Source organism: Mobula hypostoma, chromosome 8 (genome assembly GCF_963921235.1).
Source record: "Mobula hypostoma chromosome 8, sMobHyp1.1, whole genome shotgun sequence".
In the NCBI taxonomy this organism is placed as follows: Eukaryota; Metazoa; Chordata; class Chondrichthyes; order Myliobatiformes; family Myliobatidae; genus Mobula; species Mobula hypostoma.
In genome coordinates, this window is record NC_086104.1 from 53,444,764 (window position 1) to 53,464,460 (window position 19,697).

Consider the following 19,697-nt stretch of genomic DNA (forward strand, 5'->3'; position numbering starts at 1 on the left):
GCATGATGGATTGATCTGACCATAAATATTTTCCTAATTTTATTGAAATTATCAAAATGTGCTTTGTACATCTCCGTTGAAATGTCAACTCATTGCTGATTCTACTCCAACATACAATAAGAAACCTACAATTTAATGGCATGCTGTAAATTGTAATTATTGCATGTTAAAATATTTCACTGTTTTGGGACACAAACAGCGAAGTGCTGCATTGCTCTGAAAATTGAAATCAGAATAGTAATAAGCAAATGCAGAAATGATGTGGAAAATAAAAACTATCCAGCATATGATAATACAACAGTGTTAAGCATCAAGCACTGATGCTTTTTTAATCAAAGGAGTTTATTAAAAACTTCTTCCCAATGCAGGGTATGTTTTATTAAATGTTATTAAGATATTAACACACTAATTTCTGACTTGTCGCATATATAACTAATATTTTAATGCTCGTTGATCCTGAAGCACCTTCAATTACTCCAAAAGACTGAGGTTTGGTAAAATACTGAAAGGCTTTTATTCGCTGTACAATACAACCTCCACAGTGAGTGTCTGCCCCCGGACTGAGGGGGAGGGGCAAGGCGAACACCTTTATACAGGACTCTGTGGGAGGAGCCACAGGGGCAGTCAGCAGAGGTGTGTGTCCAGACAGGTAACCGAGTTACAACATATATACATGGTTTACCACATTCACCCCTCCTTTTTTTAAAAAGAGTCCCGCGGGGTGAAGTGACTGACAATATTTACAAGAAGTATATTTACAGGTTAAGTCTATCAGGCGGTCGAGTCCGTCGCTGTGATCTACATAGCACCAGCGATGGCAGTTGTGCTGGCTCCGGCCTGACTTCAGGTGCCAGCACGTTAGGCATCGGTAATCCCTCGAGCGTGTGCGTCGCGCCCGGTATGGGAGTGTCGTGTGGTGTCTGTATAGGGTTTGGGGTGCACGGTGTCTCATAGGTACATACATTGGTGGGTACGGGGTCAATAGTCACCACGGAGTGTTCAGGGTAGGGGCCCGGAGCTCCTGCGGGCGCCAGGTCACAGATGGAGACCGTGTCCTCCCGCCCATCAGGTAAAACCACGTAGGCATACTGGGGGTTCGCATGAAGTAAGTGAACCCTCTCGACCATCGGGGAGTATTTATTGCTCCTCACATGTTTCCGAAGCAGCAGTGGCCCCGGGGACGTCAGCCAAGATGGTAGGGTGGTTCCAGTGGTCGATTTTCAGGGAAAAGAAAAGAGCCGCTCATGAGGGGTGGCATTGGTGGCTGTGCATAACAGGGAGCGGATGGAGTGGAGTGCCTCGGGAAGGACCTCCTGCCAGCAGGAGACCGGCAGTCCCTTTGACCTGAGGGCTATGAGTGTGGCTTTCCACACTGTGCCATTCTCCTTCTCTACCTGTCCATTCCCCCGGGGATTATAGCTCGTGGTCCTACTGGTTGCAATTCCCCTAGCCAGTAGATATTGGTGCAGCTCGTCACTCATAAACGAGGACCCTCTGTCACTGTGGATATAGCGTGGGTATCCGAACAGAGTGAAGAGCTTGCGCAGGGCTTTTATAACTGACGTGGTAGTGGTGTCGGGGCAGGGGATGGCGAAGGGGAACCGCGAGTACTCGTCAATTACGTTAAGAAAGTACACATTGCGGTCGGTGGATGGAAGGGGGCCCTTAAAGTCAACACTCAGTCACTCAAAGGGGTGGGTGTCCTTGATGAGTGGTGCCTTTTCGGGTCGGTAGAAGTGCGGTTTGCACTCTGCGCAGACTTGGCAGTCCCTGGTCATCATCCTGATCTCCTCAAGGGAGTAAGGCAGGTTCCAGGCTTTCACGAAGTGGAAAAGCCGGGTGACTCCCGGGTGGCAAAGGTCTACATGTAGGACGTATAGTCGGTTGATCTGCGCGCTGGCACATGTTCCCTGGGATAGGGCATAGGAGGGCTCGTTGAGCTTCCCAGGCCTGTACATGATGTCATAGTTGTAGGTGGAGAGTTTGATTCTCCACCTCAGAATTTTATCATTTTTGATTTTGCTCCGCTGCTGATTATTAAACATGAATGTGACTGAGCGCTGGTCAGTTAGCAGGGTGAACCTTTTGCTGGCAAGATAGTGCCTCCAGTGCCTTATAGCTTCCACTATGGCCTGGTCCTCTTTCTCTACCGCAGAGTGCCGAATTTCAGGGCCTTGAAGGGTACGGGAGAAGAACGCCACTGGTCTTCCTGCCTGGTTGAGGGTAGCAGCCAGCGCAAAGTCGGAGGCGTCACTCTCTACTTGGAAGGGAATGGCCTCATCCACCGCATGCATTGCTGCTTTGGCAATGTCCCCTTTTATGCGGTTGAAGGCCGTGTGGGCCTCGGCAGAGAGGGGGAATGTGGTGGACTTGACCGGGGGCGGGCCTTGTCTGCATAGTTAGAAACCCATTGGGCGTAATATGAAAAGAAGCCCAGGCACCTTTTGAGGGCTCTGAGGGTATTGGGAAGAGGGAGTTCCAACAGGGGGCGCACACGGTCGGGGTCAGGGCCAATGACTACATTTTCCACGACACACCCAAGGATAGCAAGTCGGATGGTCCCAAATACACACTTGTCCTTGTTATAGGTGAGGTTGAAAGATTTGGCCGCTTGGAGAAATTTTTGGAGGTTGTTGTTGTGATCCTGCTGGTCATGACCGCAGATGGTGATGTTATCCAGATATGGGAACGTGGCCTTCAGTTGGCACTGGTCCACCATCTGGTCCATTGCCCTCTGGAAGACAGATACGCCATTCGTGACACCAAAGGGGACGTGCAGGAATTGATAAAGCCTGCCGTCCGCCTCGAAGGCAGTGTAAGGGCGGTCCTCCCGGTGGATGGGGAGCTGATGGTAAGCAGATTTTAGGTCTATGGTCGAGTACACCTTGTACTGTGCTATCTGATTGACCATATCCGCGATGCAGGGTAGAGAGTACGCGTCGAGCTGCATGAACCTATTGATGGTCTGGCTATAGTCACGACCATCCTATTCTTCTCCCCGTTCCGAACAACCACCACCTGCGTCCTCCAAGGACTTGTGCTTGCCTCAATGACCCCCTCCCTGAGCAGCCGCTGCACCTCCGACTTAATGAAAGCTCTGTCCCCCGCGCTGTACCTCCTGCTTTTAGTTGCCACGGGTTTACAGTCGGGGGTCAGGTTGGCGAACAGCGGTGCGGGAGGGATCCTGAGGGTGGAGAGGCCGCAAGTGGTGTCGGTAGTGTGGCAGTTGGCATGATGTTGGGTGGGATGCGCAGGTCGGTGTGTGTGTGTGGTCAGTAGCGGGGTACGTGACATATCTCTACAAAACAGGGGATTTATGACAGTAATTGACGGGAGAGGCCCCATCATACTTCATTGTCACGCTTTTCAGGTGGCTCTGGAAGTCCAACCCCAACAGCACAGGGGCACACAGTTGAGGCAAGACCAGTAACTTAAAGTCCCGATATTCTGTGCCCTGCACCACTAGCGTCGCTACACAACCCCCCCGGATGTCTGTTGTATGCGACCCGGAGGCCATGGTGACCCTCTGACTTACCGGCCGTATCATGAGTCCACAATGCTGCACCGTGGCCGGGTGGATAAAACTCTCCGTGCTACCTGTGTCAAACAGGCAGCTTGTCCTGTGCCCCTCCACCAGGATGCCCATCATTGACCTTGCGAGCTGGTGGGGAGCGCTTTGGTCGAGGGTCACAGAAGCCAGGGTGGGGTCGCTGTCTTGGTCTGGCGTGGTGGGGTGGCCCATGAGCACCCGTTGGTCGTAGGCGGTTGGAGGTGGCGCCGACCAAGATGGCCGCCCCCATGTCTCGCACGTGGTGGCAGCGTGTAGGGAAGATGGCGGCCCCCATGTCTCGCATGTGGTGGCAGTGTGCAGGGAAGATGGTGACCCCCCACGTCTCGCACGCAGCGCTGCTCGATCCCGCTCGCGGTTTTGACTTACAGACCTTGGCGAAGTGGCCCTTCTTTCCGCAGCTGGAACAGGTAGCTTGTCGGGCCGCGCAGCGTTTCCGGGGGTGCTTCTCCAGTCCGCAGAAGTAGCATTTCGTGGACTCACGACTAGCTGCAGCCGAGGTCGATTCGCCGGCAGGTTGCGGGGTCTGCGGCGCCCACGAGGCCATCGGGGATCACATGCCTGGAGAGCCTCGGAGTTATGCAGAGCGGCCTCCAACGTATCAGCCAGCTCGATCGCTGAACTTAGGGTAAGATCGGCTTTTTCCAGCAGCCACTGGCGCACGTACACTGACCTAGTCCCCGTAACGAAGGCGTCTCTCACTAGGAGTTCTGCATGCTGCGCCGCCGTCAGCTCCTGGCAATTGCAGGCCCGCACGAGTGTCTGTAGGGCCCGGACAAACTCAGCACTCGATTCCCTGGACTGTTGTTGCCATGTCGCTAAGCGATGCCGAGCATAGACGCTGTTTATCGGCCGCAGGTATTGTCTTTTGAGTGCGTTCATTGCACCGTCATAGTTCAGCTGGTCTCTGATCAGCGAATAAACCCGTGGACTGACCCTGGAGAGTAGAACTCTGCGCTTCGCTACGGGGTCGGTCGCTTTAATCTCCCCTAGATACGCTTTGAAGCAGGCCAGCCAGAGTTCGAAAGCGTTTCCAGCGTCAGGCATTTGCAGATTGAGGTCTAATTTGTCTGGTCTCAGGACCTGTTCCATGTTTTAAAATGTACAGCGAATAAAATTGAAGCACCTCTAATTACTCCAAAAGACTGAGGTTTGGTAAAATACTGAAAGGCTTTTATTCGCTGTACAATACGACCTCCACAGTGAGTGTCTGCCCCCGGACTGAGGGGGAGGGGCAAGGCGAACACCTTTATACAGGACTCTGTGGGAGGAGCCACAGGGGCAGTCAGCAGAGGTGTGTGTCCAGACAGGTAACCGAGTTACAACATATATACATGGTTTACCACAGATCCTAAGTAAATATCAACAGATTCTAAGACAGTTAACATCTTTTGCTTGTATGTTTTGCAAAAAAGTGTTTCTATAGGAGCATCTGCTTTCAAGAGTCATTTATGTCACACAGAATAGAAGAGCAAAACTGCAACATTGTTGATATTTGTACAGAACAAATAATCAGCAATGAACATGACATACAAATATGTAAAGATTTTATAAAATGTGATGTGAAAGATTTTAGAAATATATGGCCTTATAAACTGACAGAGACCTTCAAGAAGTTGATTATATTTCCATTTGTTAATCAAGGCCTTGATTCATTACAATTTCACTTGATATGGTAAAATGTAAAATGTTGTGTTATTTTCAGATTAGGGCTGAATTTATGAAAAATATCATAAAAACTTCAGATATAGAATGAAAAGAATGTGCTGAAATTCTGTAATAATGAGTGATATGGATATGTTTCACAGATTCCAGTTATTGTATGCAAGACAAACAGTACAGAATTTATATTTGCTACTAATTAAAAAGTTCAGTGAAAATTTGGGAAGCATCAATGCTTTTCCATTCATAATTGCATATCAGTAAAAACAGAGAGATTCAAAGTTTATTCTGTAAATTATATTGCTGAAGCTCAAACGTATGCACAGCTCTTGCAATAAAAATAAATTAATAATATTTTTCTTCAACTTCTTAATATGAGTTTTGTGAGCCCACTGAAAGCCATCTTTATTCCATAGAATACTGCCACCAACATGAAGCATTTTTATTATGGTCTTGCTTTAATAGTTTGCAAAACTAACGCTACATACAAACGTTATAAGCTGAAACCTTCAATCTGACTAATGGGTTTACAATGTGCGCCACTGTTACTATATCATTCATTTATTAGCTTCATTTTGCCTTGCGTGAGGCAGATTGAATAATTAGGTGCAATTGAAAAGTGGATCATTGAAGAATCTTGAATAACTGAGTTAATTTCCTCCTCCGCATTGTATGATATGATACTTGTCCTAAACCAGTTCACCCAATTACTACTCATAATTGATCAGACTTTCCAGATAAACTTTTGCACTTGCTATAGGAATACTGGATGGAAAACCCTTTATCTGTCCTCACAAAAATCAACTACTTCAGCATCTTTACTAATGCTTGCACAGATATTAAGAAGTAATTACATTAAATTTGCAAAATGTCTTGACTTTTTTCTGAATCTGTTAACATTTTCTGATTGGTTTCACTATTCAGCATGCTTACATCTCATGACCATTCTTTAAACAGTGAGAATACAAACCCAAGGAATGTGTATGATATTTTTGCAAACATTCAAGAATCATTTCCAATCAGAAAAGTACTATAAAGTGTAGTGAAATGTAATTTAGCCTAGTAACAGCTAAAGCACAACTTTGACTAACTTCTAAAATTCTTAGTGTTGACATTCTACGGAAATAAAATCTAAGCAGTTCTTTTAGAATCATAGTGATACTGATTTTTACACTTCGAAGATTCAATGAAGGTAATGACTGTCCAGTAACAGTCCATGGGTTTGGATTGTAACTATCAAATTTCAAACAAATGCATAGAATAGTTTTCATGGCTTAGCAATGCATATGCACTTCTACTTGTTGTCTACCTCTTCCTCAATTTACAGCTCTATTCACAGTCTTTAAGAAAGAGTGCCTTTTCTTTATTTCAGCAAATAATGCACGTTGTGCAACACCCGTCTGTCTCATAGGAACTCTCAGTTGGTAGTTCTGATGTGGGTGCACAGGGAGGTTTTGTCTCTAAACTACATCATGAGATACATATAGAAAATGTCAAAACCTAGGTACAATATCTTAAGCTATTTTTTGATCATTGTTCCTTACTCCCAACTGATTTTCTGGCACTGAAAAGGATAGCAGATAAAAGTCTTACCTGATCTTCCATCTCTCTGAAAATCCACATGATACCACTCTCCATCGTTCACCTTTCTTTGAGTAGCTTTTGTTTTAATAGCACCAGATCCCATGTCTAGCAGAAGGTATAAGTGCCCGTCTAGCATTTCAATAGCAAAAAAGTCCACCTTTACTATTCGTGGATTTTTAGCATCCTTTTGGTGCCGTGGTTTGCCGTGACTAAAAAGAATCAGTCCATTTGGCTCAGTGGTGCGAAAGTCAAATGAGATGGAGCCTGTCTTTTTAGCATTCCACTTTGGTAAAGAAATAAATGATTCAGGGGTTTCAAATGTGATTGGGTCAAGTGTTGCAACATTCTCACATTTGAAAGCAACCATTCCATGAATCTTCATCTTACGATCTCCTTGTTTTGCAAGCCGTGATAATTCCAAACGAACATCATTATTTTTATAAACCACCTGCAAGTGAAATAACAAAGTTAATAATTGAAATCTTCAGAAAATTAATTACAGCCAAGCTTATAAATAAATAATGTTAGTGAAGATTGAGAAAACATGCATTGATAGGAGAAAAGCAATGATCATAAAATATAAAGAATAATAGTCATCCGGGATATTATTAATGCAACAACTTTCCATTATAGCACCATTGCTGGAAGAGAAGCATTTCAGATCCTTGATGTTTTTATACATTTGATGCTCATAGAAATTCACAAGGCTAGTTTGTTAATAGTTTAACTTTGGATGACACATCGATTGCTTGACATACTAACCACAAAGGATATGACCAGAATTGCAATTTAGATATTCACTGAATTAAGGATAGGCGAAGAAGGTAGACTTACGTTCTATCAAAAGTTGCTGTAAGTGATGGAAATTGCACCAATAGAAATACTTCAAAAGCATTACAAACTGAGAAACTGGTCACTATAAATCATACACCACATTTTCAACCAGAAACTCAGGCAGGGGTCCTGTCGGAGCATGAAGGACATGAGAACAAGACCAAATATAGCAAACCCAACCAGCTTACAAATATTTGTAGATGAAATACTGGAACAGAAGTATCAGCTGCTGGTTTCTATGGAAGAGATCCTCAGAAAAAGTGGCCTGCTTGACAGGTTTTTGAAAACAAGTGGTATTGACACTGAATGACAACTTCATCACCCCAAAGAAGTGTATACAGTTCAAGATAAGTTGAAAGATATGACAAGTACAAACATACAATCATGCTGTCCACTGAGTAATTTTTACTTTTCTTCCTTGGGTATAACGGATAACAGGAGACTATTTACAATCCGATTTTGATAGAACCAGCCTTAAACTTGCACATGTGCCACAGTAAAATATCTGTTAAGTCAGTACTATGACTTGTTTTCCTAGCAATGCTTTGTTGCATGTAAATCTCTGTCTCCACTTTCTCATGGAGATATCACCAGGCCTGCAGCTTTCAGATTCCAATAACTTAATGTTGTTTTTAAAGTAACTTGCATATAATTTGTATGGGGAACTATTTTGAACAGGTATTATCAATATTTAAGTGTCAACATATTGCAAAGATATTGAGGAGGAACAATGCTTTCAGGACTCGCTGAAGATGCAGGGAGCTCACACTGGCAGTTCCCCCTGCATTCCTGCAACATGCTGCTGGAAAGATGTTATTAAATTGGGTAAGGTGCAGACAAGTATGTTGTCGTGACTTGAGGGATTGAATTACAGAGAGAGACTGGACAGGCTAGGATTATATTACCTAGGGGGTGGGAATCTGAGAGTGTATGAGATCATGAGGAGCATAGCTAGGGCAAATGCAGTTAGACTTTTTCTAGAGTTGAAATAACAAGAACAGGAGGGCAGAGGTTTAATGCGAGAGTGGAAAAATATAAGAGAAACTTAAGAAGCAACTTTGTTTTAACACAACGGGTGGCATCCATGTGAAATCAGCTGGTGGTTGAGGCAGGTACAATTTAAACTTTTATAAGACAGTGGGGCAGGTATATGAATTGCAAAAGTTTAAAATATTATGCATCAAACCCTGGCAAATGGGACGAGCTTGGTTGGGGCACCTTGGTTGGCATTGAACAGCTGGGCTGAAGAGACTGTTTCTGTGTTGTATAAACCAATGTCTATCTATGGTAAGTTGGGAAAGGTGTTGCCTTTTTCTTAATTGGCCACACAGACATTGCATATCCATGTTTACAATCATATTCATTAAGGTCTTTTCTGCAGGACAATCTAACCTCAGGGAGAGATAATAGTTGCTGAGATTGATGGTGGTTATGACGAGGAGGAAAAGGAAAATAATAAAAATTTCTACCAACCAGAATAAAAATGATTAATATCGATAAGGCAAAATTTGCTGAAGACCAGAAGTTAGTGGATTCTTAAAAGACTTGATAGAATTGATTTTCTTTTATTTTCTTACAATCAATTTGGGGAACTAGGTGAGAGTATTATAGAACTAGATGATTCACAGACTCAAGGAAAGTACATTCTAACAAAAAACACAGAGGAGATCAACTGCAGGTTTGCAGTTACAACATTTGCATGCTCACAGAAAAAAAAGCAACACAACTTGATAAACATAATGAAGTTAATTATCTGAGACTATATGCTAACTAATATTTGTGACTTTGAGTAAATTGCTTTCAGTTTTTCAAAATTGTAGGAAACCTTTGCTTCAAAAAGAGCATCATATTGATAGCCACGTCCAATAGTGACTTCTTCAAGGAAGTACGTGACCGTACTGTGGAATAGTCAATAGGTATTACAGAAAGATCATACTGGTGTTTGTTCAGTATACCTCAGAACACAATCCACTGCATGTGAACCATACAGTGTTTTCGTGATTGCCCTTAAACTATCCAGTACAAGTCCTATAATTGGAATTGTTCTGTATTTGTCCAGGAAGCAGATTATACCAGACATTTGAGTGTCACTCAAGTCACTCATAGGAGACAGTTTCATGCTCTCCAAGCAGAAGCTCCAGACATGCAGCCAGCAGGAGTGTCTGCTCACAATCAAGTTGCATAAGAGAAGGAGTGCCTTAATGGAACTGAAGTCCTGTACCCTGAGAGCTGACAACTACATCACCCAATACTGATCTTCATATTATATCTTTGAGATTGCAGAAGAAATGAACATCAGAAGATGAAAAAATTTAAACGCCTTGATCACTTATGAATTTCTTGTATTGAAAGAGAATGAACACAATTTAACAGAATGACACTGTAAAAAAAGGCTCTTATTCAGATTTTCTTTTGTAATTAGTTAATTTGGTCTTGCATACTGAAATAGTGCTAAGAATCTCTGATTGCCTTGTATGCTGCAGGATAGATAGCTTTAGAAAGTAATTTATGAGAGTATGTAGGAGGAGGAGGAGTCATGGTTGTGACAGCAATGGTAGAGACTCCACTCAATTGATAATTTGAATTCTGATTGCTCTTGCAGCTGTCTTTCAGAAACTTCAGAAGTGATGGCAGTTCAGGCATTCTTCTGCTTCCAAGGAAGCTCGTGCTACTGCCTCTGGATTCACTATGTATAGATAACAATATTATGTGTGACACAAAGATTTATACCCATGGGAAAAAAATGAGTTTATTACAAAGACCTACTCTCCTATAAAAGCACTGAAAAGTAAATGCTCATGTTTGATCAAATAGGCTTATTGTTTCATAATAAGCACAGATGTTTGAGTTGTTGATCATTTTTAGCCTGTTCTATTGTTAGTTAGGATTAGTTTAATGTTACCTGGATGTCATCTATTCACATTGAAGAATTTAGAAGCAGTAAAGTTAACCAATTACACCTAAGCTTTGTGATATTGCCAAACTGGATGAATGCCCCAAATCTTCTGTTGTAACGATTATTGGAAAATGCTTGCCAAGACAACATTCTGCATGTCGAGGAACCAACTAGAGAGCAGGCTATTCTGGACTGGGTTTTGAGCAGTGTGGAAGGGTTAATTAGCAATCATGTCGTGAGAGGCCCCTTGGGTAAGAGTGACCATAATATGGTGGAATTCTTCATTAAGATGGAGAGTGACATAGTTAATTCAGAAACAAAGGTTCTGAACTTAAAGAGGGGTAACTTTGAAGGTATGAGACGTGAATTAGCTAAGATAGACTGGCAAATGACACTTCAAGGATTGACGGTGGATATGCAATAGCAAGCATTTAAAGGTTGCATGGATGAACTACAACAATTGTTCATCCCAGTTTGGCAAAAGAATAAATCAAGGAAGGTAGTGCACCCGTGGCTGACAAGAGAAATTAGGGATAGTATCAATTCCAAAGAAAAGCATACAAATTAGCCAGAAAAAGTGGCTCACCTGAGGACTGGGAGAAATTCAGAGTTCAGCAGAGGAGGACAAAGGGCTTAATTAGGAAGGGGAAAAAAGATTATGAGAGAAAACTGGCAGGGAACATAAAAACTGACTGTAAAAGCTTTTATAGATATGTAAAAAGGAAAAGACTGGTAAAGACAAATGTAGGTCCCCTACAGACAGAAACAGGTGAATTGATTATGGGGAGCAAGGACATGGCAGACCAATTGAATCATTACTTTGGTTCTGTCTTCACTAAGGAGGACATAAATAATCTTCCAGAAATAGTAGGGGACAGAGGGTCCAGTGAGATGGAGGAATTGAGCGAAATACACGTTAGTAGGGAAGTGGTGTTAGGTAAATTGAAGGGATTAAAGGCAGATAAATCCCCAGGGCCAGATGGTCTACATCCCAGAGTGCTTAAGGAAGTAGCCCAAGAAATATTGGATGCATTAGTGATAATTTTTCAAAACTCATTAGATTCTGGACTAGTTCCTGAAGATTGGAGGGTGGCTAATGTAACCCCACTTTTTAAAAAAGGAGGGAGAGAGAAACCGGGGAATTATAGACCAGTTAGCCTAACGTCGGTGGTGGGGAAACTGCTGGAGTCAGCTATCAAAGATGTGATAACAGCACATTTGGAAAGCGGTGAAATCATCGGACAAAGTCAGCATGGATTTGTGAAAGGAAAATCATGTCTGACGAATCTCATAGAATTTTTTGAGGATGTAACTAGTAGAGTGGATAGGGAAGAGCCAGTGGATGTGGTATATTTGGATTTTCAAAAGGCTTTTGACAAGGTCCCACACAGGAGATTAGTGTGCAAACTTAAAGCACACGGTATTGGGGGTAAGGTATTGATGTGGATAGAGAATTGGTTAGCAGACAGGAAGCAAAGAGTGGGAATAAACGGGGCCTTTTCAGAATGGCAGGCGGTGACTAGTGGGGTACCGCAAGGCTCAGTGCTGGGACCCCAGTTGTTTACAATATATATTAATGACTTGGATGAGGGAATTAAATGCAGCATCTCCAAGTTTGCGGATGACACGAAGCTGGGTAGCAGTGTTAGCTGTGAGGAGGATGCTAAGAGGATGCAGAGTGACTTGGATAGGTTGGGTGAGTGGGCAAATTCATGGCAGATGCAATTTAATGTGGATAAATGTGAAGTTATCCACTTTGGTGGCAAAAATAGGAAAACAGATTATTATCTGAATGGTGGCCGATTAGGAAAAGGGGAGGTGCAACGAGACCTGGGTGTCATTATACACCAGTCATTGAAAGTGGGCATGCAGGTACAGCAGGCGGTGAAAAAAGCGAATGGTATGCTGGCATTTATAGCGAGAGGATTCGAGTACAGGAGCAGGGAGGTACTACTGCAGTTGTACAAGGCCTTGGTGAGACCACACCTGGAGTATTGTGTGCAGTTTTGGTCCCCTAATCTGAGGAAAGACATCCTTGCCATAGAGGGAGTACAAAGAAGGTTCACCAGATTGATTCCTGGGATGGCAGGACTTTCATATGATGAAAGACTGGATGAACTGGGCTTGTACTCGTTGGAATTTAGAAGATTGAGGGGGGATCTGATTGAAACGTATAAAATCCTAAAGGGATTGGACAGGCTAGATGCAGGAAGATTGTTCTCGATGTTGGGGAAGTCCAGAACGAGGGGTCACAGTTTGAGGATAAAGGGGAGGCCTTTTAGGACCGAGATTAGGAAAAACTTCTTCACACAGAGAGTGGTGAATCTGTGGAATTCTCTGCCACAGGAAACAGTTGAGGCCAGTTCATTGGCTATATTTAAGAGGGAGTTAGATATGGCCCTTGTGGCTATGGGGATCAGGGGGTATGGCGGGAAGGCTGGGGCAGGGTTCTGAGTTGGATGATCAGCCATGATCATAATAAATGGCGGTGCAGGCTCGAAGGGCCGAATGGCTTACTCCTGCACCTATTTTCTATGTTTCTATGTTTCTATGTACTAGTGGTAAGCATAATTGAATTTACATGTCAGTTTCACAGCCAAAACTGCCCAACTAACTCATCTTGACTGATACTGATATGGAAAAGGCCCTTCTGTCAAAGCAACTTGTCTCAACCAAGAAGCCTTCCTGAGCTCGTACCAAATGCCTGTATGTTGGCCATATCCCATTAAACACTTCCTATCCTTGTACCTGTCCAAATATATCTGCTGTTTGCTCCATACATCTGTGTGACAAACCTGCATTTCAGTTGCACTTTAAATCCTTCTCCTCTGACCTGGGAAAAATAGCATGACCATCTCATCTTACCTATATCTCTCATGATTTAACAAATCTCAGCAAGGTCACCCTTCAGCTTCCTTTCATCTCATGAAAACAATCCAGCCTGTGTAGTCTCTTCATAACTGAAGCTCGCCAGTCCCAGCAACATACCTGTGAATCTTTTTCTGTCCCCTTTCTAGCTGAGTCACATCCTTCAAATTGACTGTTGACAAGAATAGCGCACAATATTTCAAGTTTGGCCTCACCAGTATTGTGTTCAACTGTCACAGTACATTCCATTTCCTGTACTCAGGTTCTAACGCAGTTCCTATGCTCAGTATCCCATCTGATGAACACAAGCATACTCAACATGAACTACCTGTGTTGCCACTTTCAGGGAAATATTTCCTCTCCTACTATATCTCTCTGTTCTTCAACACTCCCAAGGGCCTTGTCATTCTCTATTCTGTATGTGTCCTCCTCTGGGATAACTTCCCAAAATGCAGCACTATGGATTTTTCTGAGTAAAATCCATCTTGTCCGGTTGATCAAGAATTTGTTGTAGCCTCAGACAATCTTCTGCATTGCCCACCACAACACTAATGCTGTTGTCATCCACAAGCTTTCTATTCTTGCCAATTACATTCCAACCCAAATCAATCACATAGGACAAACAACAGGGGACCCAACACCAATGCAGCACACATTTAGGCATAGGCCTCCAATCTAAAAACAACCCTTTACTATCATCAAGCAGGGGGTAAAGAAGCCTTAAGTCCCACACCACCAGATTCAAGAACTGCTACTTCCCATCAGTTGTGTGGTACTCAAATCAACCAGCAAAACCTTAATCCTACAATTTAGCAACTGTACAACCACTTGCACTAGAAAAGACTTTAGTAAAAATTGTGCATAATTTATGTTTTCTTTGTGAATGCTGCATATATGTTATGATGTGCCTGTGATATTGCTGCAAGTAAATATTTCATTACACATGTGCACATACATGTACTAGTGCATATGACAATAAACTCATTTGATTTTGACCTTGATGGTCTCCTTCCACAAAGCCAAGTTTCTAATCAATTAACACACATCAAAGTTGCTGGTGAATGCAGCAGGCCAGGCAGCATCTCTAGGAAGAGGTACAGTCGGCGTTTCGGGCTGAGACCCTTCGTCAGGACAAACTGAAGGAAGAGCTAGTAAGAGATTTGAAAGTGGGAGGGGGAGGGGGAGATCCAAAATGATAGGAGAAGACAGGAGGGGGAGGGATGGAGCCAAGAGCTGGACAAGTGATTGGCAAAAGGGATATGAGAGGATCATGGGACAGGAGGCCCAGGGAAAAGGAACAGGGGGAGGTGGGGGGGGGAACCCAGAGGATGGGCAAGGGGTATAGTCAGAGGAACAGAGGGAGAAAAAGGAGAGAGAAAGAGAAAGAATGTGTGTATATAAATAAATAACGGATGGGGTACAAGGGGGAGGTGGGGCATTAGCAGTAGTTAGAGAAGACAATGTTCATGCCATCAGGTTGGAGGCTACCCAGACGGAATATAAGGTGTTGTTCCTCCAACCTGAGTGTGGCTTCATTTTTACAGTAGAGGAGGCCGTGGATAGACATGTCAGAATGGGAATGTGATGTGGAATTAAAATGTGTGGCCACTGGGAGATCCTGCTTTCTCTGGCGGACAGAGCGTAGGCGTTCAGCAAAGCAGTCTCCCAGTCTGCGTCGGGTCTCGCCAACATATAGAAGGCCACATCGGGAGCATCGGACGCAGTATATCACCCCAGCCGACTCACAGGTGAAGTGTCGCCTCACCTAGAAGAACTGTCTGGGGCCCTGATTGGTGGTAAGGGAGGAAGTGTAAGGGCATGTGTAGCACTTGTTCCGCTTACAAGGATAAGTGCCAGGAGGGAGATCGGTGAGGAGGGATGGAGGGGGGAACGAATGGACAAGGGAGTCGCGTAGGGAGCGATCCCTGCGGAAAGCAGAGAGGAGCGGGGAGGGAAAGATGTGCTTAGTGGTGGGATCCCGTTGGAGGTGGCGGAAGTTACGGAGAATAATATGTTGGACCCGGAGGCTGGTGGGGTGGTAGGTGAGGACCAGGGGAACCCTATTCCTAGTCGGGTGGCGGAAGGATGGAGTGAGAGCAGATGTATGTAAAATGGGGGAGATGCGTTTGAGAGCAGAGTTGATGGTGGAGGAAGGGAAGCCCCTTTCTTTAAAAAAAGGGGGACATCTCCCTCATCCTGGAATGAAAAGCCTCATCCTGAGAGCAGATGCAGCGGAGACGGAGGAATTGTGAGAAGGGGATGGTATTTTTGCGAGAGACCGTGTTAGAACAGGAATATTCCAGATAGCTGTGAGAGTCAGTAGGCTTATAGCAGACATCAGTGGATAAGCTGTCTCCAGAGATAAGGTAGAGGTCAGTACGCCAGACTACAACAGCACCCCCCTTATTGGAGGGTTTAATAGTAAGGTTAGTAAAGTTTAATAGTAAGGTTGTACTGACCCCTACCTTGCCGAGGCACAGCGACCACTCGCGGATACCTCCTCTTATTAACCCCTCAATTGTGACCCCACTAAGGAGCACCAGGCCATTGTCTCCCACACCATCACCAACTTTATCCGCACAGGGGATCTTCCATCCACTGCTATCAACCTTATAGTTCCCACACCTCGCACTTCCCATTTCTACCTCCCACCCAAGATCCACAAACCTGCCTGTCCTGGCAGACCTATTGTCTCAGCTTGGTCCTGCCCCACCGAACTCGTTTCTGCATATCTCGACATGGTTTTATCCCCCCCTTGTTCAATCCCTTCCTACCTATGTTCGTGACACTTCTCACGCTCCTAAACTTTTCGATGATTTTAAGTTCCCTGGCCCCCTCTGCTTTATTTTCACCATGGATGTCCAGTCCCTATATACTTCCATCCCCCATCAGGAAGGTCTCAAAGCTCTCTGCTCCTTTTTGGATTCCAGACCTAATCAGTTCCCCTCTACCACCACTCTGCTCCGTCTAGCGGAATTAGTCCTTACTCTTAATAATTTCTCCTTTGGCTCCTCCCACTTCCTCCAAACTAAAGGTATGGGCACGCGTATGGGTCCTAGCTATGCCTGCCTTTTTGTTGGCTTTGTGGAACAATCTATGTTCTGTGCCTATTCTAGTATCTGTCCTCCGCTTTTCCTTCGCTACATCGACGACTGCACACATGCTGAGCTCGTTGACTTTATTAACTTTGCCTCCAACTTTCACCCTGCCCTCGTTTACCTGGTCCATTTCCGACACCTCCCTCCCCTTTCTAGATCTTTCTGTCTCTATCTCTGGAGACAGCATATCCACTGATGTCTACTATAAGCCTACTGACTCTCACAGCTATCTGGACTATTCCTCTTTTCACCCTGTCCCTTACAAAAATGCCATCCCCTTCTCGCAATTCCTCCGTCTCCGCCACATCTCCTCTCAGGATGAGGCTTTTCATTCCAGGATGAGGGAGATGTCCTCCTTTTTTAAAGAAAGGGGCTTCCCTTCCTCCACCATCAACTCTGCTCTCAAACGCATCTGCCCCATTTCACGCACATCTGCTCTCATTCCATCCTCCCACCACCCCACTAGGAATAGGGTTCCCCTGGTCCTCACCTACCACTCCACTAGCCTCCGGGTCCAACATGTTATTCTCCGTAACTTCTGCCACCTGCAACGGGATCCCACCACTAAGCACATCTTTCCCTTCCCCCCTCTCTCTGCTTTCTGCAGGGATCACTCCCTACACGACTCCCTTATCCATTCGTCCCCCCCATCCCTCCCCACTGATCTCCCTTCTGGCACTTATCCTTGTAAGCGGAACAAGTGCTACACATGCCCTTACACTTCCTCCCTTACCACCATTCAGGGCCCCAGACAGTCCTTCCAGGTGAGGCGACGCTTCACCTGTGAGTCGGTTGGGGTGAAATACTGCGTCCAGTGCTCCCGATGTGGCCTTCTATACATTGGCGAGACCCAATGTAGACTGGGAGACCGCTTTGCTGAACACCTACGCTCTGTCCACCAGAGAAAGCAGGATCTCCCAGTGGCCACACATTTTAATTCCACATCCCATTCCCATTCTGACATGTCTATCCATGGCCTCCTCCAAGGTAAAGATGAAGCCACACTCAGGTTGGAGGAACAACACCTTATATTCCGTCTGGGTAGCCTCCAACCTGGTGGCATGAACATTGACTTCTCTAACTTCCGCTAATGCCCTACCTCCCCCTCATACCCCATCCGTTATTTATTTTTATACAAACATTCTTTCTCCCACTCTCCTTTTTCTCCCTCTGTCCCTCTGAATATACCTCTTGCCCATCCTCTGGGTTCCCCCCCCCCCTTTTCTTTCTCCCTGGGCCTCCTGTCCCATGATCCTCTCATATCCCTTTTGCCAATCACCTGACCAGCTCTTGGCTCCATCCCTCCCCCTCCTGTCTTCTCCTATCATTTTGGATCTCCCCCTCCCCCTCCCACTTTCAAATCTCTTACTAACTCTTCCTTCAGTTAGTCCTGACGAAGGGTCTCGGCGGGAAACGTCGACTGTACCTCTTCCAGGAGATGCTGCCTGGCCTGCTGCGTTCACCAGCAACTTTGATGTGTGTTGCTTGAATTTCCGGCAACTGCAGAATTCCTGTTGTTTGCATAAAACTCCCTGCTTTGCTTTCTTCTTTTAAAACACTTCCACTTCTCCACAAATTGAGTAATTTGCTTCCTTATGTGACATGACGCCTTTTTTTAATGCACCTGCAATGCCCCTTTTTATCTTCTTTAGTGCAAAGATAATGCATAAATGCCAGCTGTCTTTATTTAGAATGTACATGCATGTCAGGATAGTCAATAAATAAATGCAAAATTTAAAAAATCAATTGCCAAAGAGCAGTAAGGTGTTGCAAAAATGTAATTTTTTTAGAAATAACAAGCATGCACAGCAACAGTTCAAAGAATGTGGCCACACGGGGGAGGAGGGGGATGGAATGGAATGGTGAGATAATAATCACGAGGGAGATTGGAGGTAATTGGGAAGTGGAGCAATAAGCAGACAAACTAAATTAGAAAGGATATAAACAGGGAGATAAGTGTAGGGTAGAGAACAATAAACAAAGACTTCAGTGTATATTGGGTAGGCAGAGGATGTAACTCACAAAGAAAATATAAGCCTAGTAATAAAACAAGTTGTAGAATGATAGGGTAGACACTTTTAAGCATGGAAAATGACAAAGAAGGAAATATATAGACCAATTTTAATTCCTTTGTTCTATGAAAATTGGGCAGAAAATTAGTTAAAATGAGTGAGTGATTTTATGAATCTGCTCCAGCAGAGACTGTGTGACTACAAAGGAAAAATAAAAGGATAAGCTCTACAATGTCTAGATGAAAAATTGATGCATGTCCAAATGGAGAATTAATACTGCCTTCTCATGCAGGACAAGTGCAGAAGTGACACAAAAAAATTTTGACCCTTCCCAACCTTGAGCTTTAGCCCCACTTAATCCTCTATTGCTGATCAGGAAACTTCAATAAAATGTGTAAAAAAATTGACAGCAAAATATTATTAAGTAATATTGTCAGATAACACAATCAACTCATAGGAATGATCTCCTAGAGCATGACATGAAATGAATGTTGGCATTAACAATGCAAAACAAACATGATCTTTATGCTTGTAACAGAACAAAATAATTTACCGATTATTTGAAATTGTTTTCTACCTCAGTTTTTCAACCAAAGCTCCAAAATGTGTTCTTCACAAACACTACACATTTCTGCAACTTTACAAAACAGATGATAAGAAGAGCGTAATGGAAAATGCAACAGCAATTTAGAATGTTTTTCTATATTAAGGGAGCTTTTTAAATGCAAATTATTCATCCTGTTAAACATACCATCTACGTGCAGTGTACTGTGCAGCTCCTCTATTCATGTTATTACCCCTTGCTACTTAAGATTTGCCTATACTTATTGCCCTATTTAAGTGCACACTGATATCTTCCTTTCCTTTATCTGCCACCAATAGCTATCCTACAGCTACATACAAAACGCTGTAAGAAATCATCAGGTCAGGCAGCATCCGTGGAAATTAATAGATAGTCCATGCTTCAGACAGAGACCCTTCTTCAGGACTGAAGAGGGAGGGAAAGGAGGATAGCTAGAAGGTGATCGATAAAGCAAGTGTGGTCAAGAGTCGGAGGAGTGGACCATAGGAGAAACAGACGGAGGAGGGGTCCTGAAGTAATAGGCAGGTGAGAAGAGGTAACATGTCAGAGCAGGAAATGGGGGGCGGGGGGGGGTTATAAAATCTGTTTACTG

The 19,697-nt window shown here is 44.1% G+C and overlaps 1 protein-coding gene across 18 annotated transcripts in view; it reads right to left on the minus strand.

The window, feature by feature from the left end:
• nrxn1a (neurexin 1a) overlaps positions 1–19,697 on the minus strand; it is a 1,799,241-nt gene that overhangs the window by 974,731 nt on the left and 804,813 nt on the right. For all 18 annotated transcript variants that reach the window (XM_063055858.1, XM_063055840.1, XM_063055854.1 and 15 more), the window contains one exon: positions 6,824–7,262. In XM_063055858.1, coding sequence (XP_062911928.1) covers positions 6,824–7,262 — 439 coding nt within the window. The remainder of the gene's footprint in view (positions 1–6,823; positions 7,263–19,697) is intronic.